This window comes from Lutra lutra, chromosome 8, assembly GCF_902655055.1.
Source record: "Lutra lutra chromosome 8, mLutLut1.2, whole genome shotgun sequence".
Lineage (NCBI taxonomy): Eukaryota > Metazoa > Chordata > Mammalia > Carnivora > Mustelidae > Lutra > Lutra lutra.
Window position 1 is genome coordinate 10101867 of NC_062285.1, and position 24915 is coordinate 10126781.

Below are 24915 nucleotides of genomic sequence, written 5' to 3' on the forward strand. Positions count from 1 at the left end.
AGGGAGGGCGACCTCTGCCTGATGGGGGATAGCAGCATCTTCAGTGGGTGGGGCCTGCACCCTCCATCGTAGGCTCATGTGTCCAAGTCCTGTGTCGGGCGGTTAGCAGAGAAGCACTGTGATCTGCGGGTCAGCGGCCCTGGGTTAAAGGGCGAGAGCTTAGAGTTTTGATTCCCAACTCTGGCGTTAGTCAGTTGTGTGTGTCCTTTGTGAAGTCAGGCCTCCCTTCAGACGTAGAAATGGAGAGCATTGGGCTGGATGCTCCCTGGGCCCTTTCCAGCTTTAGGGCAGAATGATTTCTGTTCTTGCAGAAGCTCCCAGAGCTCCTGCCCCAGACCTCCCTGCATCGGAGGTCCATCTGAATGCCCGTTGTGCTCTGTCTGGGGGCCTTTCCTAATGCTGGCCAGTTTGTTCTTCTTTCTTTGTGCACATGAGCCGCCATGATGGATCGAAAGCTCGCTGAGGGCAGGAGACCTTTTGGTTCATTTTCGTGTCCCATAGGTAGTGTGGGTACACTTGCCTCCTCTCTCCTTGCCTCCGCCTGTGACTCTCATCTGAGTTTCACAGGTCATTGGAAAAGCTGTATGGAAAAGAAAAGACTGGAAAAGACAGACTCTGCCTTCTCATTCTCTGCCCCTGACTCCGCTGAGCTTTTCATATTCCCCTCCCGCCCTTGACAGTGAATCTTCTTGAGATAGTCATGTCCATTTCTCCTCTCTCCTGCTGCTCTCCCTGTAACTCCCCCACTCTATAATTTAGTGTTTGGGCCCCACCACCTCACAGAAGCTGCTTTTTTTTTTTTAAAGATTTTATTTATTTATTTGACAGAGAGAAATCACAAGTAAGCAGAGAGGCAGGCAGAGAGAGGAGGAAGCAGGCTCCCTGCTGAGCAGTAAGCCCAATGTGGGGCTCGAACCCAGGACCTGGGATCATGACCTGAGCCGAAGGCAGCGGCTTAACCCACTGAGCCACCCAGGCGCCCCAACAGAAGCTGCTTTTGATCAATTCCCAGAAGAGTATCGTACTGTCATAGCCAAAAGGATCCTTGGGCATTTTCGTCGTAGCAGCGAGCAACGCATGTGCTGACCACGGCCTTGCTCTGGAAGCTCTCCCCCGAGACTGCTGTGGGACATGCTGTTCCTCTCCATCCCTCTTCCATTCCTCTTTCTTGATATTCTATGATTCTCTTGGTATTCCTTGGCTCTTTTCACTTCACGTTTCCTCCTGGACAGCGTCACCCACACCCATGGCCCCAGAGCCGTAGCTACAGCCTGAGATGCACACCCCCAACTTCTCTCCAGCCCCAGTCATGTCAGGTGTAGAGTGTCCAGACCTGCACTAAGCAGTCTCCCCCAAAACCACTTTCTCATGTTTCCCCGATCTGGCCATGCTCCCGTGATGGTTCTCTCTCCCCCGCCTCCCCACAACCAGCCAGTTGCCTCTGGGGTTTAGACCATCATCAGTTTCACTCAGATGTTCCCAGTAGCCTCTCAGCTGTCTCCCCATCCCCCCTCCGCCCACCCCAGTCCCTCTCTTCTATAATCCGCCCACCACACTGAAACCAGAAAAGACTTCTCTCTGGAATTCAGATTTGCTCTCATGGCCCTTGCTCCCCGAATCTTCTATGCCCGCCTTGACTTTTAGACACAATTTCAGTCCCTTCATAGGCAGGATGTCGGACACCCAGGTGCCAACTGCGTCTTTGTGCGCCCTTCCCCACACACGCGTTGGCCTCCTCGCTAGGAGGAAGTGTGCTTTTTGTCACCACTGTGCCTTGCACACGATATTCTCTTGGTTTCAGATGCCATCTCCCCCTTTTCTGCCAGCAAGTCCAGCATAGCCTTTAGGACTCAAATCACATATCCCGTTTGTTAAGAGCCTTTGCTTTCCTCCCCAGGCAGAGTGAGTGTCTCCTCCCGTGAGCTCCTGCACAAGCTTGCTCTGGGCCTAGCAGAGCACTTCTCACGTGGCTTCTGGCACTGCTGGCACATCAACCACCTCCCAGACACACTGAGCACCCGAAGGGCCTGAGTTTCTTCTTCCCTGGGCCTCGTCCCCCAGTTCCTAGCCTAGAGCCTGAGACCCAAGTGGGTGCTTCACCCCTCTGTGCTGAGTGGATGGGCAAAGGCCGGCTAGAGGGATAGCCCATCAGGGACACAGCCCATCTTCCCCAAGCATTAGCGTAGGACGGAGCTCACCTTACCCAGCTCAAACCAGGCCTTTCCACATTTTACTTCAGTCTGCTTTTTAGGGATAAATGGCAGTCTTTTCTGAAAGGATTGAAAAGTACCTTTTCTGAAACAATACTTGCTGACCCGTGGACGTCCCATTGTCATTCTAGTCTCTCCTCCACAAACTAAATGTGTTAATAGAGCAGGAATCCGAATAGACCCCACATGTCAAGGCCTGTGTCCTGTGCACGAGAGCATCTTGCCTTTTAGAACAGACGAGGCAGCTCTGAATTATTCAGCCCCTCGTCCCCTGATAGTACTGCCTCTTTGCTGTTCCCCTCGTGTTTTGAAGACCCTGCCAGGCACTAGCTCCACAGGCCCCTGACTGCCTGATAATAATTTCCCATCATTTAAGTGCCGGAGCCAAGTACCATTCCGCTTTCCTTTAAATTGGATAAAACCCAGAGCTGGGGCTTGCAAGTGCTGGCAGTCCACTGGGGGGATTAGAGGTTCAGTGAGAACGGGACCCATTCGAATAAAAGCATTTGCAATGCCAGTGATTCCATCTACACCGGGGCTCTGAGGTTCCTCGGGGTCTGATGAAGTAGGAAGTGAGAGGACCTTTGAACGTGGTTGGGGGAATTTATTTTCATTGGAAATGGTGGTCGCATTCCGCACTCGGTGGATCGCGCGCGGCAGTGAGGTGGGCATTGTGTGAAGAGCCACAGAGCGCTGGGGCACCGCGACTCAGGACCTCGGCGCCACTTTGTCCCAAGGTCCTCCTGCCCCTGCACACGGACCGAGCGGTCCCGATCCCAAGATCCATGCCTCCTGCCCTTCCTCCCCCGCCCCCTCCGTCCCTTTAGGAGCTCCGCATTCCTGGGTCAGACCTGGTGTTTGGAGAACGTACACAATCGCGCCTCAGTCAATCAACCGCTAGACCTTCAAATTTCCCGTGACCGTGAGATCTAAGAAAGATCATGCAGCAGAGCACATGGCCACCAGCAAAACAGAGACCATCTGCATTGAAATGTGTGACATACTACAGAGTAACAGTAGCTTACTTCTCTCAGCGTGGCCTGTGCGCTGTTCACGACACCCCCTTTACGTGCCCTTTGCTCATTTTGTTCCCACCATGCCGGTGTCACCTCTGTTGCACTATAAGGAAACTGAGTCTCAGGGAAGTTAGGACACTCGCCCAAGATCACATGGTGGTGATGATGAACGGCTGAGCCAAACCTGCCTGCCCGATGTAGGCAGAAACTCTGCTGAGTGTCAGAACCGGGTTGCAAGCTCAGGTCCAGGTGCAAAGCCCAGTCCTGTGCCGCGGGGCCCAGTGATGCAAAGGGTTCTGTTCCCGAATGCCGCGGCAGGCTGCACTTTCGCAGGGTTACATTTGACGGAGAAAGATCCTGTTATTACTGATGTGTCCTCGGAGCAGGACGCGGTCTCCAGCGTGCGAGTGAGGGGTTTCTGAGACCTGCGCGCAGTTGTTCAACCTGCCTTTACTGTCTCGCTTTTGTGTTTTTAGATGCACCATCCCATCCAGATGAAACCTGCAGATAGTGAAAAGTCGAACGGTAGGTGGTGACCGACTGTCTCGTGTACTGCTGTCTGTCTGTGTCGATGAGGAAGTCCTCGGGGGAGGGAGGAGCCGGCCTCACGTGCCTCCGCTCCGGGAGAGGCAGGGCACCTGCTCCCGGGATTTGCCCTGCACCTGGAGGCTAGAGAAGTTCGCTCTCCCACCTCGTAGGTCTCTGGTGTCGAGATGTGTAAAGACGTTACGGGAAATGGTTTTCTGTGCCCCTCTGTTCAGGGCTTGCTTTGTGTGGTGACTCGGTGGTCTTTGTCTCTAGTTGGTCCCCCTCCCACAGACCATGCAGCCCAGGAAACCCGATGGGGAGGAAGGATCTCAGGGTGTGCAGAACAGAGGAGTGGAAAAGGGCTCGCCCACCAGGAACCCCACTCTCTTTTCTCCTCCTCTGGTGTGTGCCTCCCTGGCACTCACCTCTAAGATGCACCAATGCATTTGCATCCGAATTCATTCAGAATTCAGCCAGCTGATTACATAAACGGATGCTCAGTGCTAAAATATGCATGGGACATGCTCTGTGAAATCATTGAGACTTACCTCTCCACAACGCGGAAGGGCCAACAGCCACATTTGTCTCCCCCAACTTGCTGCTTCCATCTATACCCGTCTTCTGTCCCCATTTTGTTCTTTGAATGTACTAAAGTGTGTGTTAAAGGAATCTTCTACCTTCTCAGACCGCGGCACGTCTCCGTCCCCCAAGACTGACATAATCAGCCCTGTTTGCTCCCACAGGCAGGTTTGCAGCTCATTAATTAGTAATCAGGGCAGAAGCCATGCACTCAGAGATCTGCATATCTGCAAATGTAAATTATGATTGGGGTCTAACTCTCTCCACAAGGTACTTTTCGCTAATTATAGAGCATCCCATTTTCTGGCTTCTTCACAGACTAGGAAGTTGGGAAGAAAATTCCAAGTCATATCGTGGTGCCACCAGCCCCCCGTTGGTCTGTCAGGGACTAGACTTGGGTGCCCGCCTCCCACCCCTACCCCGTCTTTTCCACCACCGCACCTCTGACAGTCTGCTCCCTCCTTCCTGTACTATGTACCCCAAACCCTGCATCCAGAATTCAGCAGTTACCCCGTGATGACTTCCCGTGCCCCAGGCCTGTTGCCTGGGGCTTGGCTGAGCTATGGCCCCAGGTCTGAAGCAGAATAAGGGAAAGGACTACAAAGACACTGTCCTGACCCCACAGAATTTACTGACATTGAGTCTGCTGATCTGATGGTCATTTAACAACTGAACTTGGATCTCCTCGTTCATGAATGGGAGTGATGGTCGCTACCTCCATTGATTAGCTTTTTTTTTAAATTTAAAGACTCACGTAAGATACAACAGTGTTTTGCAAATGGTAGACCACCACTTCTATAAAATGAGGGTTATTGTTACCTCCCAGATTTTTCTCTGGCCTCATAGGGCTCTGCACTGAGAGAGTCGACAGGTGGAAGGCCAGGTGCCCATGCTGACTCTTGCGCCTTTTACCCCAGAAGTACACATTTACAGTCCATTCTGTTCCTCCTGGGAGAGAGGCGTTGTATATTTGGGAGATGAACCATGTCTGAAGGTCATCTGGGAGCTCCTGGCCCCTAAGAAATGCTCCCTTTCCTTTGGACCCTGAATTCTCTAGCCTGTCTTGGGATAAGGGCCGTGAAGGAAGCTTTGTCTTATTTCTGAACCTTACGTCACCGTTATAAAAGCAGGATGAATGGGAGAACACCACTGGAAACATTTGACCTGACATACCCAGGTGGTAGGACCATGAAAGGGTTTCTTCTTCTGCATTTGCTGCTCTATGGATACAACGCCTGACTCAGAGAATCCATTCTCTAGGCTAGCTGCCTGGAGGTCACACCTTGTTCCCAGTGTCGGCTCTGGATGCTGAGGCCGATGTCCACTCTGGGTCCAGAATCTCAGAAGTCAAACAGGATTAAACACTGTTTCACTAAGACACGAAGTTACCTAAAAACACCATTGTCGGGGCACCTGAGTGGCTTAGTGGGTTAAAGCCCCTGCCTTCAGCTCAGGTCGTGATCTCAGGGTCCTGGGATCCAGCCCCACATCGGGCTCTCTGCTCAGTGGGGAGCCTGCTTCCCCCTCTCTCTCTGCCTGCCTTTCTGCCTACTTGTGATCTCTGTCAAATAAATAAATAAAATCTTTAAAAGAAAAAAAAAAAAAAACACCGTTGTCCAGGAAGCAGCTCAGGGTAGCCGGGAAAAGCTATTTCGAGGAGCCCAGACTTGACCCCTGACCCTGCACGTGTTAGCTGGGTCCTTGGGCAGGTCCTGTGACCTCACCCAGCGCCCGTATCTCCAGCTCTCTGTGAGAGGGGTTGCGTGGTCCACAGTCTGAATTCATGTAACGCCCACCTTGCAGGGTGGCTCTGGGAGCACATGAGTTGACATCTGCAAAGAGCTTCATGTGATACCCGGCACTTAGTAAATGTCCACTCTGCCAGGTCGTCCACGCACGTGTGGCTGGTTGAGGCAGCTGTGTTCCTGCATTTTGAGCAGTCAAGGCTCCCTTTCATAGCAAGGCATAGCTCTGTACACACGAAGGGAAAAACCACCTCCGCAAACCGTCTCGTTGGTCCGGATCTTCCTTTGCTTTGCAGAGTGACCTTCACGTTCTGCATTTCGGTGGGGGGGGGCAGGGTCAAAAAGTATCAGCGGACGGAAAGCGCCCTTTAGAGCATTTTTCTTCATGGAGGTGCAAAGCCTATGCTGAGCATTGTGAAGACTGAGCAGGCTTCAGGGTTCTCCTCGGACCTGGCCGAGGAATCAGGAGCGTCGTATCATTTTTCTAAAGCAAGTATTAAAAGGCGCACGTCCTTTCTGATTTCACATGGCAGTTTTGACAGGTAAGCGTAGTTTGCAAAGCTCAGAGAGCACAAAGATTTCTTTGGCTCAGATGCTCTCGGTAGCTCCTGGAGTTGTGAAAGGGAGATAACGAGCTCTAATTGCACCTTTATTGAGTTTGCTGACATTTATGGATAGCACAAAGGACTCATCACAGTTAGACAGTTACCATCTTCATTATGGGTACGTTCGGCTCTCGGAAACTTTGTATTTGCTGAGCAAGAAAGGGCTGCTAATCACGGATTAATTAGTGATGGACAGATGAATTCCAGAAAGCAATCACTCTTGGAAGCCCTTTTGTCCATCTAGAGATTCTGACAAAGGGAACCGCCATGGCGAGCCCAGACCCGCTGGACTGCTCCCGGATCTGTCGTGCCCTTCAGGATTTTCCTGCATGGGCTTTCCAGACCTCCAGGCCTCCTAGAGCCTACCCTCGTAATTGGCTCTGATTTAAGCTGCAGCCTCTAGCATCTTTCTGCAAACTCACAGCATTTTACTTCTGCCCTGGTGCTTCTAACTGTGGCAGGTGTTCAAAGAAAAAAAAAAATCCCATTCTGGATCAGCAATAAAATGCTGGGGTCTTTAGGAAGAACACAGTGAATAAATACCCAATGTTCAGATTCCAAGTTGTCTTGCCATCCTTACACCGTGTACACTCGGTAGCGGCAAGGCCAGAGGCTTGAGGAGGCATGGGTTCCAGATGGCAACATACCCTAGTGCAGACAGGGTCACCATCTTTCATTCTATGTGCCATGGGAGGCCTCTTTTCCAGCTTTGTTTGCTGTGCAGAAAAAGGTACCCGCTGTGCAAGATGGAAAAGTAAAGGCAGTTGCCGGGTCTGAAGTCGGTCTAGCAGTAAGTGCGAAGAAAACCGTAGAGGTCACCTTCGGTTCTGGGCCTGGGGGTCTCAGCAACCAGACAGTATGAACCAGTGTTCACTCTTGGGTCGTGCCCCTGCTTGAGAGAGTTGTTGTTTTTGTTTTGTTTTGCTCTACTTTGCTTTAGTTGACTCTGTAGACAGAGCATAAATGCCCCTGCTTTAGCCCTCCAACCTCACAGCTTGTCGGCGTTGCTTGGAGCCCCATGTCCAGAAATGCCAAGTAAGCCCTTTCTTCCCAAGGCCTCCCACACCCCTGGTGTCCGTGCCCTGAGTTCGGAGCTCGTGGGTCCAGATGACAGAACATGGTCGGGGAGCTCGGAGGCCTGCAACCCTCCGCCAAAGATGGGATTCATGGGCATCCCCATTCTCTCACTTTCGGAGGCACTGGAAGAGGAAGAAATAATTTTGAAATTCAAAGTGGAGAGACTCACGGATTTGGAGGCAGTAATTAAATGCCATATGTTAGCACTAACACATTGAAAAGTTGTTAATTAATTCAGGCCGCCCTGAATCCAGGTGTGACTTTGACAGATTGTACACCAGGGTGTTCGCACAGACTCACAATTAGGGGTTTTTCAGAAACGAAGTTTCTATTCCCCGAACTTAGAAAAGTCCCCACTTAAAACTTAAAATGTTAACCCTTTCCCACACCACGGGAGGACAACTTGAAATGGTCGCTGGTTATGGGATAGCTCCCAGTCCCGTTGTAACGGGTGATAGGGTCAGTCCACCTGTACAGCGCACGGTGTGAAAGGCATCATCCGTTGGCCAGTTGTCAGGTATCCTGAAAGAAAGTAGATTTTTCCCCTGCAGGCAGGGACCTAGTCTTTCCTTCCTTTTTTTTTTTTTTTTTTTTTTTTAAATTCCCGTAAAGCACTTAATACTATAGACACAGTAGGTTCCTTTAAGCAATCCACATTCCCGTGGACTGGAAACCAAAGTGAGCCACTGTCTGCCTATGGACACTGAGGAATAAACCTCACCGAGAAATTCATCAAAAATCAGTGGGAAGTTCAGTGAACGCAGGATAATTATGTTTGTTTAAAATGCCAACAAAGTCGCTTAGGCATCCTCAGGCTGGGAATGCCAGGAATAAGTTCTACAGAAAAGTTTTCACCGGGAAAATTCAAGGGGGAAGTAAGCACGGCATGAGCCGTTCTCTGCATTTGCCCTTTAAAGCACACGGGGTCCCAGCTGTCAGGACCACGGGGGACTAGGGCGATCGAGGGATTGCAAACATCCAGCTTCCCTAACGGGGCGCGCTCACGGGAGGGCATCAGCATTTCGGAGAGCATCTGGATGGTGTAGGTTTCCGTTCTATTTCCTTAGCGACAGTTTGGTAATGAAAAGAGCGTTCTCTTCCATCTCCCGACCCGGGGTTAGCCGGCGGGATGCCTCGGAAGCCAGGGTTTGTTGGCAGGTGGTTTCCAGTTCTTACTACGCATCTTAGGAAAAAAATCATTCTTTTGTTTACTCGGGAGCTGCTCATTGAGCTTCCGCCAGCATCCGCCGGAGCCCCGTGCCATCATGATAGGTTTCCCAATGAAACCAAGGACTCCCTGGGAATTTATCATTTGCTTCTGTTTGAAAGAACCAAAATGGGATCCTTCAGGATAAGAAGAAATTCAAGAGAATTTTTTTTTTCACTCTCACAGCCACAGCTTCCTCCCGTAAAAGCCCCAGAGATGGTGAGGGGCACACGGAGAGGTCACGACTGCGACTCGAAGTTTGCCGCTCCCTGCTCTACCATGTTCAGTCCATTCCTTCCCATCGGGGGGATGCTGTGTTCCCTCTGGGCCACTGAGTCACCCTGGTGGTCCCGTGTTGGTGAGCACAGATGCTTCCTTCCACCACTTTTCCGTAGATCTCTGGTAGCTCACCTACACTGATGGGCGAGAAAAGAGCTTAAATGTAAGATTGTTCATCTAAGGGAGGAAGCCAGGTCCTCACCAGCTTCCCCCGATGACTCAGAGCCAATGACGCCATTGCCCACATCCACTCTGATGAGGCTTAACCCAGGGTGTTCCTGTCCTTCCACCTTGAGCCCCCTCTCGACAGGAGCAGCAGGAAATGATGCCTGTGGTGCCGAAGCCTGGCTGCTTTCATCTGTCCACCCCACCGTGTGCTGCCCCCAGGCATCTCCCAGTCTCGCCCTTGCTCCTTGAAGTCCAGCTTAGATGCCGCATCCTCTGTCTGCCAAGCCTTTCTCCAGCTCTTGGCGCACGATCCGTAACTCATGCGCTACGGCATCGCAGCTTCCGCCCGGGTTCCTCAGAGCCCCCCATTTCTCTGCGCTGACTCAGGAGCTGCCTGAGGGCAGCGTGCAGCTGGCCGGTGGGATTCTGGGCTTCAGCTTTTCTGCCCCACCCCCCAAGTACTTCAGTCACCCCAGCCATAGCCGTAGCAGGGCCCCCCTCTCTTTGCTCCTTAAGAAGGACATAAAGGAAAGAGAAGAATTTAAACCCATTTTGTGGGTGACAAGACCAAGGTCTGCAGAAGTCCTCTCACTCCCCGGGGTCACACATCAACTAGGTGGCAGGACTGGGACCAGGCAGGTCTCCTGACCCGGCCCTGCTGTCCACTGGAGGTGTCCTCTCCCTCCTCTGCTCTCCTAGGAAACGTCACAGGAGACAGGACTGGAGCCAGGAGTGGGACAGCAGGTGTGGTCCAGGCTAGGACCCCCCCTTGCTGAGTGACCCCCAGGCAAGTTCCTTCCCTGTCCCATGGGGTTGGGGGGGGTGTCTTTTAGAAGGACACAAAACCTCTTTCAAATCTCTCCCTTCCAGTGGCTGTACAGGGAGGGGCCTCTCAGAGCTGCACTGTCCTCTAGAAGGTCACCTGTAGCTTTTTAAATTTAAATTAGTTGCAGTTAAATCACAGTAACTATGCAGTTTCACAGTCACACGGCTGGCCACGTTTCAAGGGCTAGGAGCCACGTGAGGCTTCAGCTACTGCAGTGGACGTCACAGACTGATCGGTTCCCCTCCTGGACGGTGCCGCTCCAGAGGGCACCTCCCCAGGTCCCATCCCTGCTTCCCGGACCGATCCCGCCCCAACCCAGCCAGCTGGACTCGTGCACCAAGAGCACCTCACCCTACGAAGTCTAAAATGCATTCTTGTTGTTTAAATGAAAAGGAGACACTGACTGTCCAGGGCAAGAGTAAGGGAGACAGAGATGAGAGCCCATTAGAAAGCAAAAGTGGGATGATGATGCAGCAGAAGGGTTTGCACACAGCGGTGGACGGCAGGGCCCTTCCCGAGCCAGCCGGTGTGAGGTGCTGTCTGGCCAGCTGCCCTTGCTTGCTGTTCTAAGAAATGGATTAAAATGCAAGACTCCTCTCCATGGATCTGGAACGGGGTTTTTTCTTTCTCTCTCTCTCTCTTTTTTTTTTTTTTTGCTCTTTCCTAAAAAAGGCTGCAACCATTGTCCTGAAATCAGTGATAATTGAGCCTTTGAGGCTAAATGTAGGCTTCTTATCCTGAGCGCAAGCTTGTAGATTTTGAGGAAAATCTCCCAAGTCATCAGAGGCAAACCTTTCCCAGTCTTACCCTCGTGGCCATTTCCAAGGTTAGAATTGGCGTGTGGTTGTCATGACACCTGAACTCATTTCTGGTCATCGAGAGTCTTGTCTCCGGTTGCCAAGAACAGTTACGGTTCCCTCCTTGCTCTTTTCTGTTCTGGGTTCCAGCCCGAGCATGGCGCCACCCCGATGGGATTCTCCAGTGGCCACAGTCCCGTTCTCTCCCTACAGCGGCTTTGCTCTTCAGTCAGAAATGCAGACCATGCCTTGTTCTGGTTAGAGCTGCATAGCCAGCGTGACGGACAGACGGACGGACAGACCGATGGCAGGTCATTTACTGGCTCTCCAGAGAGAGGAGCATCTCCCTTATCTCTCCTTATTGTCTGGATCCACGGGACCAAGCTATTTTAAATTGGGGAAGAAGGTTTTTTCCAACAAGTGCCTTATTAAAAGTTGTGTTTCCTGGGGCGCCTGGGTGGCTCAGTGGGTTAAAGCCTCTGCCTTCGGCTCAGATCATGATCCCAGGGTCCTGGGATCGAGCCCCGCATCGGGCTCTCTGCTCGGCGGGGAGCCTGCTTCCTCCTCTCTCTCTGCCTACTTGTGATCTCTCTCTGTCAAATAAATAAATAAAATCTTTAAAAGTTGTGTTTTCTATCATGCTTCCTCTGTTTGTCCTATTTTTCTTTCCCTGACCCTTTTTCTTTCTCGGTCATTCAAGTTAAAAGAACACCTACAGAAAAATTCGAAGGCGCATTCCCATGTATGTCTCAGTCACGGTAGCCTTGGGCCAGTGCATGGGGCTTAACCTGTCCATAAGCTCTGCGAGTTTCCCAACATGGTGGGGCGGGGGGTGGGACTTCACAGCATCTGGTGTCCTCTGAAGGTGTCGTATGGGTAAGGACGAGCTCACAGAGGAAAGCAGTGTCTGGGAAGGGCTGGGTGGGAGAGGGGTGGTGGGGGGCCTTGGCTGTGGAGAAGGAATCAGGCCTGGCAGTCGGAAGGGCCGGCCTTGGAGCGCCGCTTCCTCTCACATGACCGGGGGCCCCGGGCTTGGTGCAGTACTGAGGCATTGATTACAAGAAAAGGGATCAAAATGGCCTTTGCTCATTCATTATTTTTATCTCCTAGCCGTGGAAGACCGAAAATTGTTCATAGGAATGGTTTCGAAGAAATGTAATGAGAATGATATCAGGGTGATGTTTTCTCCATTTGGCCAGATAGAAGAATGCCGGATTCTCCGGGGACCCGACGGGCTGAGTCGAGGTGAGTGGGCCGTCTATCAAGTCTCTCCCCTTAAGTGCTAATTGGAACTCTGTGTCACAGTCAAGGTAGACATAGCCACCGCACGCAGCAAGAGGTTACCCTGTAACGTGTCCCCTGCGGTCGAGTTATCCACCGTGAGCTTTTCACCGTAGCGGAAGGGATCGCCTTGTATCTCTCAGGTCGAGAAGGTCTGGAAGCCAGCGCGTTGTCTCAGGCTCTCCCGGCCAGCGGGGAAGCCAATGGGCCGCCCTGTCGTTGTACAGCCCTTCCGACCTCAAACTGAAGTACGTTTTGGGGGTGAGGGAGAGATGTGGAGGAGGAAAGAGAACACGGGTTGTTTTCATCTCAGTCTCTGGCTTCCTGCCCGTGCCCAGGAGAAACGTGAAGTGGATGGGTCTCTTGACAGCGATAGAAACCAAGGGAGAACATCGGTGTTTCTGTGTAGTGCAGAGCAGGTAGGGGCTCCGAAGAGCTAGGCTTGTCTCGGGCTATCAGGGTTTTATTTTCAAGATCACAACTCCTGGAGGCCCGATCGGGGGAAGTTCATGAAGTGGCAGAGAGGTGACTTGGTCCAAGAGATTGTAGGCTCAGCTCTGTCACCGTGACAGGAGCAGAGGCGGTGGCTTCGAGCACTGACGGAAACCAGCAGTTTCACAAGCAGCTCTCCAAGGGAACTGGAAAGAGCCGTTCTCCCTCCGTGTTTTCCTCTCCTCGGACAGAGCCACACAGACCCTTCCTAAACCACTCAGAAGCGCTGTCACTGGCGCCCACCCCCCATCAGACTGTGTTTCCTGAGACGGCCCAGGAGGCTGCAGTCAGAGTATATGCATAAAACGTATTTTTCACCTCTTCTAAGAAATCCCCATGTTTGTAACACAGAGAGGATCTCATTCTATTAATGTGCTCATTGATGCAGTTTCCGCGGGGCTGATTAGAAACTTCTTGTCATTCCCAGGCTCCGGTTCTGGGCCAGCACTGCCATCTCATTCCCGGTGCTGGAAGGAAAGGTCGGGCCTTACGTCTCAAAGCACTGATTTTCACCCATCTCCCTCCTTTTAGCTAAACACAGCACCATGTGGGGAAGAACATTTGTTCTTTTGACTTTGAGACACGAAACTTCACGATGTCAGCTGCTAGAGGGGAAGGCACAGGGAACAAAGGTTTCCTGCCTACACGCACCTCCAGAGCCCCGCACGGAGGTAGTCGAGGGAACAGGAGAAGGAGGCGGAACAGCTTCCAGCTTGCGGTGCTCATGTTTTCTTCCGAAGGTGGTTTTAAAAGGAAGGAGGCAGGGGAGTGACAGCTGGAGCATTCCCCGAAAGTTGCAAATGTTGTCATTCTGCCTCCCTGCAAGCACGGGCCTCTCCCACAGCCGCCCCAGATGGGTCCTGAGCGGGACCCTAGCCTGCAGACCCTGAGCCGTGGCTCGCCACCCATGCGGTCACTGGCGTCCCCCATGGCAGCCCCCCAGGCCCATGGCCACACAGCCCCAGGGGCATAGGAGGAGGCTGGGATCTCCACTCTGGCACACCCGCTCCCCAAGAGCTCTTCCGTCGCCTGGGGTCCTCTGACTCTGCCAGCAGTTGTGAGAGATACCCACCCACTCAAGGGGACCAACCCGGGGTGGAGGAGAACCCCATGGGAAAAGGCAGTGAGGCTAGCCGAAAAAGAAAACACAGAGGAGACATGTGATCCTTTCTTTGCAATCCCTGTCCCACTGCCAACGCAGCAGTCCGAACCCCTCTTCTCTCCCCCTATTCTCAGCCACACGCCCATCTGGGCAGTTTCGCATTCCCCAAGGCATGTAGCATGGAGACAGAACAGAAAGGAAGGCCCTTCACTTAATCATGGTGAAATTTATAGGGCCCAGAGGTCAGTGACCCCGAGATCCAGTCCCAGTCCTTCCGAGTTCCTTGTCCTAGCTCTGTGCCTCAGTTTACCCCTTTGTGAATGGCACCAGTCACCGTAGCTGCCCCGCTCCCGTCCCAGCTTGGCTTAAGAGAGACCTCGGCTCCTGCTCTGCCTCTGCGGGCCCGGGGCCCCCGGACACTTTCCCCGACTGTCCAGGGGAGACAGTAACGAGGAGCATCTTCAGCTGCTTGAGCCGACGGCGTTACCTCCGAGGATGAGATCTGCCAGGCGCCCAGGCCCGCAGGGGAGAGCAGGACGCGGACACGAGGGCACCAGAACGGCCGATGTCCACGGGCGTTTCGGGAGCGTTCTCACCCGCATTTTATGCAGATGCTGGCTCGGTGTAAAGAGTAGACTCCTCCTCCCTGCCTTTTTTTCTATTTTCCTCCTCCTCCTCCTCCTTCTTTACAGAAAAGTAATTTCTGGGGACCTAATGAGAATTCCCTATGGCAAAAAAGGAAATACTCATTTATAACCACTTGTTCTGAAATACAAGGCTGGACAGTGGTCGGTTTTTCAAGCAGGGACTCCCGGGTACAGGGGAGGCTCCTGAATCCGTGTATTTGTGAAAAGAACAATTCTCTTTCGTGCCACTATTTTGCTTTCATTAAAGAATTGCAGTTTTCAATCAAATATTAATGAGTGTCTCCCATTAGTGGCTCTGCAGATAAAGGGTGCTCAGCATTTCCCGTCTCCCTGCCTGTTGGTAGCTCAGCTGTTTGAGACACAAATAAATAAATAAAAACTAAGTGAAAGGAAAGGTGAGCTGCTCTGGAAAGCACCTTCTAATGCTAAACTGAGTATGAGCTAGTCCGGAAAAAAGGTTTTGCACTCACACCGTTTGGTCACGAGGGAGAGGTCCAGAGAAGTGGTTCACTTTCCTGGCTTCACTCCTGCCCGGTTCCACTACAAGAATGAAGACAAAAGAGGTGGTTCTTGGCTTTCTCCACCACGTGTCTCCTGTCCGGTCTTCTCTGCCACCTCCATGGCTTCCCTTCCTCCCTGCAGGCTGCGAAGCCGAGGTTTCCCCAGGCTTGTAGGATTGGGGCTGCCCCACTGATGCAGGTAGTGGGCTGTCAGGACCCACAGCTCTGGACTTTGGCTTAGAATCACCATCTCTAAAACAAAAATTGTCATCTCCATATTGGCAAGAAAGAGCGTTTGTAAAGTCCCATCAGGACTCTGCAGTCCCCGATTTGTGCCACGTTCCAGATCAGACCCCCCTCCCGCCCACCCCTCCCTAGGAATTGTCGTGGCTGCACCCAGACCAGCAGCTGGCATCTACCAAGCACGTTGAAACCAGCGCTCAGCGAGCATCAGGAGTCTGACTCTCTTTACGCAATGTGCCCGCAGCTAAGCATGGGTTTTCCCCTCTGGGGCCAGTAACCCATTCTGCCATCTTTTCTCATTTGGAAAACCTGGTTTGAGGTGCTTTCCAGCCCCTTCATAATATTCAGCTCCTTTTGCAACAGCAAGCGGGCCTCCCAGGCCTGCCGAATGGACCTTCTTGGAGAAAGCGAGCAGGATGCCACGAGCCCATGCACAGGAAGTCAGATGGGGCATCTGCTCTCAAAATCTAGGCTGGAAGTCTTCTCCTCCCGTGCATTTATTTATCAGTGTCCCCTCCGCCTGTTGGTTTCCTAAGATGCACATGTTCTCACGTACCCGTAACCCCACAGTCAGCATAGGCTGTCCGGGTATAGTCTACACGGCTCGCCTTCTGCACCCTGGCAACGACTCTCCGTAACTCGGAGACCAGAAAAGAGTTTCTCTCCTTTTCCTGTCCCTGTGAAGTGTAGTCAGATCTGCACTGCCATGTAAGGTAACTTTCTGCTTGTTTAAGAATATTCCAGCTGTGTTTACAGTGTTCCAACGTCCTCCTCCAAAACCCTTGACAAATGAAATTGGCAATATTTTCGGGGATGTTGGCAAGCCCAGACTGGCTTTAGCCCTTAAATCCTCATTTGTTTCCATTATCTCTGATCAGAATATTAGGACAGGGCTTTTGACTTTGGAAATACGTACCTGGAGCAGACTCGGTTTTGATCAGGACGTCTTAGGCGTATCCGCTTAGCATCTAAACAGACGTGGAAACGCGTATCAAATACCCTGGGGTTATTAACTGTATTTTGTCGTTCTGAGGACAGTCTCTGAAGCTCCTCACAGGGGTGAGATTTCTGCAAAGCAGTAAGTCCCCCTCCACACTCAGCCTCGGGCAGCACGGACCAGCTATCTCTCCACGCCAGTTCCAAGTGAACTAACCCAACCCTGGGGATGGCCCATCCACGCAGTAGTTGGGAAGCTCTCGTGTGGTAGTGATAGGTACGTTTAATAAATTCTGCCACTGCTAAAAAGATACAACAAGGAAAATTGGCTGCATTAAGAACTTTCTCTGGCACAACGGGAATTTATAAACAAGTCTTCCCTAGGCCACAAGTGCTTTCACGCTGCCCAAGTTATTTTAAATTATCCTCCTCATTTGAAATCTAGCAGGCTGCTGCTTCTCTTTCAAAGAAGAGGCAGAAAAGCAAGAGGCCCTGGCGTTAGACGTGCTTTTAAAAGTTCTTCCCTTCCTACTTTCCTTCCTTCCCCCTCTCTCTCACTCGCTCTTTGTTTTTTTCTGGCACAGACCAAGAATTCATCTCGTTCCCTCAAAATTCTCCTGCAGCTGAGAGAAAGGGTAGAACACCTGAGCAAAGATAGCTTTTCGGTTGAGATGACAAGTGTAATAGATGTGTTCCAGAATCTTCTCTGTGACAGGGCCACGTGCTTTCCTTAGATCCCGTCTGTAGGAGGAAATTACTTGGAGAAACCTTTCTCCAGTCAATCATTTATCTGTTTTAGCAGCAAGAAGGCAACCTCACTGAACTAGGAGGAGTTCGGTTCCTTTCATTTCTGTGAGCAATCTCTGACATTCTGAAAGTAGTAGAGACAATAAATAATTGTAAGGTAAATGACAGGTTGGCCACAGTTAAGGACAGACTTTTCCTTTTTTTCAGCTATTATGTACATGGAGAGGCTTTAAGACAATGATATACAGACTACCTTTCCTAAAGAGAACAAAACAAAAAACAAAACCCCCAAAATTTTTTTTAAAAAGCTTCATTATCTTGGTACATGTGATCTTTTTTGCCCCATTCTAGTTTCTCCTACGTTTTAGTCAGTAGCCAGAGAACTGACTACTGAGACAGGACATCCACTAGTCTAGAACAGTTGAGGGCTGACTCTACAAGGTCAGAGAAGCTGGCAGCCAGTCTTCATGGAGAAAGCTCAGATGACCCTATATTAGTGAAAAGCCACAGATCTGAGGCATAATCCTAAAGCCGCCACCATGTTTTCAGTGATGGGGAAAAGAAAATTAACATCTAACCAGAGGACTAGAGCAGAAATTACAAAGGTTAACAAGCTACCAAGCCATGAAACATTGGGTTCTGAAGTTGTGGAAGTTCAGAATGGCAGAGGGAGGGAAATTTTCAACACGCGCACTCCCTTTACAAACGACAGTCATCTCCCTCTGAAGTAATTGAACACCGCACATAGTCCGAACTTGACAGAGCCCCTGACGCGACAGGTTCTCTCTTCCTACACCACTGCCAAAGGAGTAAAAAGGTTAAAGGAGTCATCAGATTTGTCAGATATATTTTGGGGGGGGGATGCAGTAAGGGTTCTGTAATTAGAAACATCAATTCGAGCTTTTAATTGCAAGTTTCAGAGAGGAAAGAGCAGTCGTTCAAGTTTATAGAGACAGAATTTTATTGTTCTATTGCTAATACTTCTGAGACCTGCTAATTGCTGTATCTTTCTCACTAAGTTACTGAAAAAGTTCTGTTTGTTCTGAAATTGTGGTAAATGCATAAACTGTGCCTTATTGATTTCTGTTGACATTTTATATGTGTGTTTTTTTTTTTAATGCATTCTTATCCTCCATTCAGAAACTGTCAGTTCGGCACATGTTCCTGGATAATAAGAGCAAATAAAGTGAATGAAACAGCCTTCTTGACTATTAAAAGCAGAGTTAGGCCAGGCTTCACATGCTGTCAGGTATATTTCCCTTAGAGGATTTGCAAAAGCAAATAATTCCATTGTGGTCTCAAGAAACGGAAGAAGACACATCTTAGTGTTCTCGCCTCCGTTAACGATGTCGGTGATAATCACAATGTTCTTAAAGGGGTATTATTTGGAGACGGACGGTAACGTTGGGGCTCTCGGATTGTAGAGCTGAGTCACAATATGGAAGCCCGTAGACGTGCTGTCCTCTGTCGCACGCTGTTACACACACCTTCTAGATGCCTCAAAGAAGGCTCCAGATCGCTTTCCCTGACGACAGAAGCTACAGCCAGTGGAGGAGCAGGCAGTGTGTCTAAATAGTAAGCCTCACTAGCTGCTATAATGTCAGAGAAGTGTACGAAACCACTCGGCATTCATAGCAAGCTAGACCTCAGGCTTCTTGAGGCCAGCGTAACTGGGAGGCCAATGAGAGATGACTCTCCCGTGTACTCAGAGTTTTGTTGTATTCAAAATTACGGCATGATGCAAAAAAAAAAAAAATGCATTGACTTATTTTCATGACTGGATGTTTTTGTGCTTTGGGGATAATGGGCAGGTGTTGCTTTCTCTTATTGCTGTTTGATTAAAAGGTGCGAATACAGTATTGACTTGATAATCTCACCAGGTACTCAGGCAGAGCAAAAGAAGAAAATATATTTTATGGCTCACAAATTGATTTACATAAATCAAACAATCTGCTGGGGGTTTTTTGTTTGGGTTTTTTCTTTTTTCTTTCTTTCTTTTTTTTTTTTTTTTTTGGATGTAGAACATTCTGTTTGGCCTACTGGCCACAGGGGCAATAATCTTGCATTGCAGATGCCAGTATCCCACTTCCGTGCATTCACTCTGAGATGACAACAGGCTCCCGCCTCTCGGTGTTTAGATCTGCTTCATTTGGAAATCTTTTAAGTAGTAATAATAATAATGTTTTGAAGAAATTGAGTGGAACACTAAATTATTCTCTGATACCTAAGTTCAAACTGTGCAGAGCTAAAGAAGCTGAAAATCAATGCACTTTTAAAGTCATTAGAGATCATAAGTGAAATAAGTCTGCATTGCTTTAGCTAAGCTTTTAGTGTGCTGTGGTATTATTATAAAATCAGCCTGAATCTGCATTAATTTCACAGTCTTTTTCCCTAAGAAGCCCAAGGGTGCACGATGAAGAAAATGTAAATTTCAGCAGACAGTGTTTTTATTAGTGAAAAGGGCAATGAGCCATGTAGTTGGAACGGCGACCTGCACGGTGGCTAGCACCTGCCACCAGGCACTGGGGCAGGCGCTGTGGGTTCTGGTGATTTTACAGCACGAGAAATAAAGAGCCATGGAAAGTTCAATGGGTCTCACCGGAAGCGTTCAGAGAACTGTACATTGTCTGGTGGATGTTAAACCTTAGGTCAGATCCCGGATGCATAGCCGAAACCACAACTTGGGAAAGTCCTAAAGATTTTCTACAACTTAGAAATCCAACGCAGGTTTTAAACTTTCGCCTCGTGTGCACTATCGACTATTCTCAGAGTAACAGAGCATTTGTTTTTGTTCATAAGTAATTATCACTAAACAGGTCCTGTACGCTGGGGTACATTTCTCTGCATCTGAATCACATCAGTGTATGCGTATACATGTATATGTTTTAACTACCCAGAAGAGATCAGATGTATTAATTTGCTGACGTTCCAAGCCTTTGGAATTTTATTTGCTAATTTGTCCCTTGGTGTCGAGGATTTTATTATTTGCTGCTTAAAAAAATCAACGCTAGAATTTGAAATCCAAAAGCCCGAATGTGTGGATGCCCTGAGTCAAGATGATCAGCCAAGGAGAAAAATGTAAAATAGCAACTTTTTATTTTAGAAAATTCAGACTAGATCTTGCTAATTCCAGACCCCCTGTGTCTTTAAAAAAAAAAAAAAAAATGCCCAACTACGTTCCCCTCGTCTCCATTTTAAAAAATAAACTAGTCAATAAATAAATCTTTCTGCTTTGGTCAGATTAGCAAGTCAGCACTGTGAGTCAAAAGCAAACTAAGATAAAACCAAGAGAGAAGTTGTTGATTTTTATGTACTACTGAGAACAGTGGCGTCCTGTGGCAGTTCTCGTAGACTGTGTTGGTTTAACAAGCGTCCAACCCTTTTGTCTTGTTGTTTTTTGTCTTTCCTGCTCCCTGTCCCCTTGTTTCCCACAGGCTGTGCGTTTGTCACATTTTCTACAAGGGCAATGGCACAGAATGCAATCAAAGCCATGCATCAGTCTCAGACCATGGAGGTACTGTATCATCTGCCCTTTCTTTGTTTTCTTTGTGCAAATGATGGGGAATGGTAAAGCAGCTCTCTCCTGTGCGGATTGTTCAGTGACAATCACAGACGGACACTTCCACCATCTCTTCCATTCATTCATTCATCTTCATCCTCTCTCTCTCTCTCTCTCTCACTCTCTCTCTCGCTCTCTCGCTCTCTGAATTTTTCCCCTAATGACTTGAAATGCATTTAGTAGAACCTTCCACAGCTGTACATTATTTTTTGAGCCTTTTATTGCAGTGGCCCTGGGCCCTGCCGCACAGCAGTCATGATGCGATGTAAACCACGACTCCTCCTCGACCTCTCCAGGACCCAGCCCATTCCTGGTCCAGGGTTGGTACAGAGTCAGCCTTAACCGCCATCCCTCCAAATTACAGCCCGCCCTGTGCCAGTCACAGGGCTCTTTTTAATTTTTTTTTCCTTTTTCTGTTTTTTTTTTTTTTTTTTCCTCCAGTGTGGGCTCAAGTTCTCTTTAGTCCAAGAGAATTGTGTTTTTGCATCAAGAATGTCAGGAGAAAATTAATACCTCTCCTACATTGTTTAACCAGTGAAAATGTTAATGGATGAGAATCCCTTGAAAAATCAGATTCATCTTTTTGGAAAAAAAAAATGCACAATGAAAGAAACATGAAGGCTCAAATCTGGTCTCCTAATGAGAGATAGTGGCTTTGGGGGAAGATGGATATGCCGATGTGAGTGTTTCACCCACTCACGTAGATAGATGGCTCTGTACTTCTAGTCTGTGATTCGGGTCTGGCCTTTCAGAATTTTGCACAAAAGCATTCCAAGAGTGATATGCTGTGACTTACTCTGTACTGTCTGGTAGAATCATTTGGGAGTGCATGTTCTGTACTCTGTATATCTGTGTATGGGTGATCTTTTCTCAAGGTGGCCCTGTGGTGTTACCTGAAGTTACGTTTTCATCTTCTGGAAAGCAAAATATTTTCAATTTTATTTAATGTGCAAAAATTTCTTTACAGATCGTTTGCGCTTTTTTTTTTTTTTTTACCTCCTTCTTTGGGGGGGTTTATTTTTCTTTATTTTTTATTTGTTTTGTTCGTTTTTTGCAATGCTGCATCTCCCAAAGCATGCTGGGAGCTAAGTGATCATTCCACGTCATGTTTTGTGGGCAACTTTTTTTACAGTGAGGCGGAAGGTGGGTGGACGAGGGGGGCAAGGAGTGTGCATGGCCTTGTCATTAAGTGTTTCCTGTACTTTTCTGAGTTTTGATATCAGCATTGCAAAGCCTATTGTCTATTTTGAGCTTCATTTTGACTTTGATATTCCTAACATATCTTATATAATCACTGTGTTTTCCTTTCAGTGCAATGCATTTTTAAGACACTCACACCCCCCTACCTGAAGGCGAGCTCAGGTGAAAATCGGCCACAATAAGAGATAATTAGCAGGATTTGAAATACCTAGGGATCCAGTCTTGTACGACGTGCAGTCACACTTGATGCTGTGTTTGTCCCCCACTTTCTCTCCGGCTGCTCCATTATTGGGATCAGTCTGAATCCCAGCCACCCTTCAGTTTGGAGATCAAAGAGTATGGTTAGGGAAGGGAAAAAAAAAAAAAAAAGTTTTCACCTGTATTTATTAACTTCCATACATGTGCCTCTTTAATCATTTTTATTTCCTGTAATTTAGTGATTGGTACCTTAGATGATTTTTTAACCTAAATTCTTTCAGCTCTAACCCCAGTTCCTCCATCAGGGTCCCCTAAGTAAAGCTGCAGAGGATGCTGGTCTGTGTTCTCCTGTGTTCCCGCAGGGAGAGAGCTCGGGAACGTAGCGCAGACCTGGGTATGACCCAGAACCAAAGAAGAACAGGGCTCAGAATGAAAAGAGTCTGCAGGAGAGAGTGGGGCATATTCATTCTTAGGAAATCTTTGACCCTTTGGTATATTGACATCTGTAATTTTTTTTTTTTAAATCAAATTTGGTGCAACTTGTTTTTAAATCTGGAACACCCAGGCTCAGACAGAGGGACCCTTAGACATTGAAATTTCTCGTTGAATTTAAAAAATACTGACATTTAAATGGAAGACTTTATCGTATGCCAGTCACATTATAGTTGTACAACCGAAGTTTGTTGGATTTTTTTTTTTAACTAATTCTGTTATTTTCAGGACTCTGACTCACATCTTTAACCAAGATGTATTATCTAAGAAACTTAAATTCAAAATGATTTGAATGTTAAAGTTTAAAAGAACATGTTCTTTAAAACAATTTTTATATCGTACTTTCTGTTTTTCCACTTTCCTCCAATCTGCGCCCATCCCAGTTTCCCTATTTACGGCTTAAACAAGTTATTTTGGACCTATATTTTGCCTCTTTATCTTTTTTTTTTTTTTTTAAGGAAGAAAAAAAAAAACAGTAAAGGTACTCTTAGGAGGAGATGCTATGATTTTTTATGGAACAAATTAGATACAACAGTAACAGCCCTTTCCATACAAAACCCTCCCTCTGTATAATTTCCATTTTCAGAGTATTTTGCTCTCTCTAAAGCAACGAAGTGCTGAAATATGGAGCAGAAGAAGAAAAATGAAGTATAGATTTTTTTTTTTAAGTGGTGGAAAGATTATTTCATGCGGTTGACTGACATTTAACATTCTGTCCTGTGGCCGTGGCTACGCGCTGAAGACTGGGACACTGCAAGTTCAAACTGAAACAGCCACCTTGTTTTTTGCACATTTTTTTTTAAATTTTGCTCATAACAGACACGGTAGCCGCACATATTCACAGCTACATCCCCAGTAACTACTCAAGGTGATAAGAAAAAAAAACACATGCAGGTTTGTTCTCTAGGAGAAAGAAAAATGACCCAAGGGGAAGGGAAAGAGAGAGAGAGCTCATTTAAGTAGGAATATAAAATTTCTGAGGGGGAAAGAGAGGTCTATTATCATGCTGAGTTTCAATAAAAGTTTTGTTTTTCTTTTAATCACCTAGGTAGAATGACTTCTTTTACCTCAGCAAAATTTAACAGCTTTAACGGTGATGAGATGTGTAGGCAAGCCGTAGTAAGAGGGAGAAGGGTGGGAAGGGAGGAACTCGTGTCTCTGCCGCATGTTGGCTGAGGGGCGAATGTTCCAGAGCAGCTCAGGGAGGGACGTCTTCCTGCTGGAGACGCAGGCCCTTAGTTTCCCTAATGAGTTTCTCCATCTCGGACATGAATTCGTCCTAGTCTATATCCCTTGGCCATGCACTCCCCCACTGCCCCTACTCGCTGCCTTTTAAAGGGAACAGAAACTGAAAAGAAGCACCTAGAACAGTGAGCTCCATTGACGAGAGAAGCCACGTCCCGTACAGCTGCTTTCACTAGACTATGCTGCGGAGACCGGCGACTTGCAGGAGCCCTGGGTGAGGGGGATAGAGTAGATACATTCGAGAAGGGAGAGAGGCCTCCCTGTGCCGTTGGGCCGGGCCTGTGTCCTCAATCTCTCCTGCCCCCCATCCACGTTTCCTAAAACAAAACCCTCCTCTCCCATCTATAGTGCTGCGTCGGGAGGACTCCCGCGCTCCAAAGTTCAAAAAAGCGGCCCCGACAATGGAAAGAGTGAAAAAATAAATACAAGAACGAGGGACATGTTCCTTCCCACCGCAGTATCTCTCTTACTCTGTCCCCCGCTCACGCGTGGGGACAGGCAGACACACAGGCAAGTCTGTCTTGCAGGCAAGCGAACCATGAAGCTTAATTAAAGAACATTGATAAGGTCTCTTGTCTCTGAGGAGGTCCTGGGAAGGTTGGAGGAAGACTCGCGAACAGAGGAGGAGAGGCAGTGTGATAAGCACAGCAAGAAAGCAAGTAGCTTCACCGACCGCCAGATCCCCCGAGAAACCAGGGGCAGTATCTGGAATTTTCGGTTGATGGTACTGGTCAGAGAAGAAGAAGGAATATCAGGCCATTCAAAAACAAAAACAAAAAAAACAAAAAACCTTCCAGAAGGTTCCATGTGCTCCGAGATAGTTGAGAGAGCTAGGTCCAGTGCTGAGTGTCGCGGGAGGATTCAGCCAGGCGGTAACCCCCCTCTTCACTTTCCGCTGTGTCTGACCACAGGGCTGCTCCTCGCCCATCGTAGTGAAGTTCGCGGACACTCAGAAGGACAAGGAGCAAAGGCGCCTCCAGCAGCAGCTGGCCCAGCAGATGCAACAGCTCAACACTGCCACCTGGGGGAACCTGACGGGTCTGGGTGGACTCACCCCACAGTACCTGGCGGTAAGTGCCCGGCCGGGGCCAGCGCCGGGTCCCCGAGAGGGCGGAGGGGGCCGTCCCCGCTGTGGCCTCCCCAAAGCGCCTTGCCCTCCCCAAAGCGCCTTGCCCTCCCCCCCCCACACACACACACTACAAAGTTCCCAAAAGAATTCCGTGTGTGCGGCATTTC

The 24915-nt window shown here is 48.9% G+C and overlaps 1 protein-coding gene across 12 annotated transcripts in view; it reads left to right on the forward strand.

The window, feature by feature from the left end:
* Positions 1–24915, forward strand: part of CELF2 (CUGBP Elav-like family member 2) — a 508648-nt gene that overhangs the window by 430404 nt on the left and 53329 nt on the right. For all 12 annotated transcript variants that reach the window (XM_047741384.1, XM_047741375.1, XM_047741377.1 and 9 more), the window contains 4 exons: positions 3703–3751; positions 12148–12282; positions 20420–20499; positions 24591–24749. In XM_047741384.1, the coding sequence (XP_047597340.1) occupies positions 3703–3751; positions 12148–12282; positions 20420–20499; positions 24591–24749 (423 nt within the window). The remainder of the gene's footprint in view (positions 1–3702; positions 3752–12147; positions 12283–20419; positions 20500–24590; positions 24750–24915) is intronic.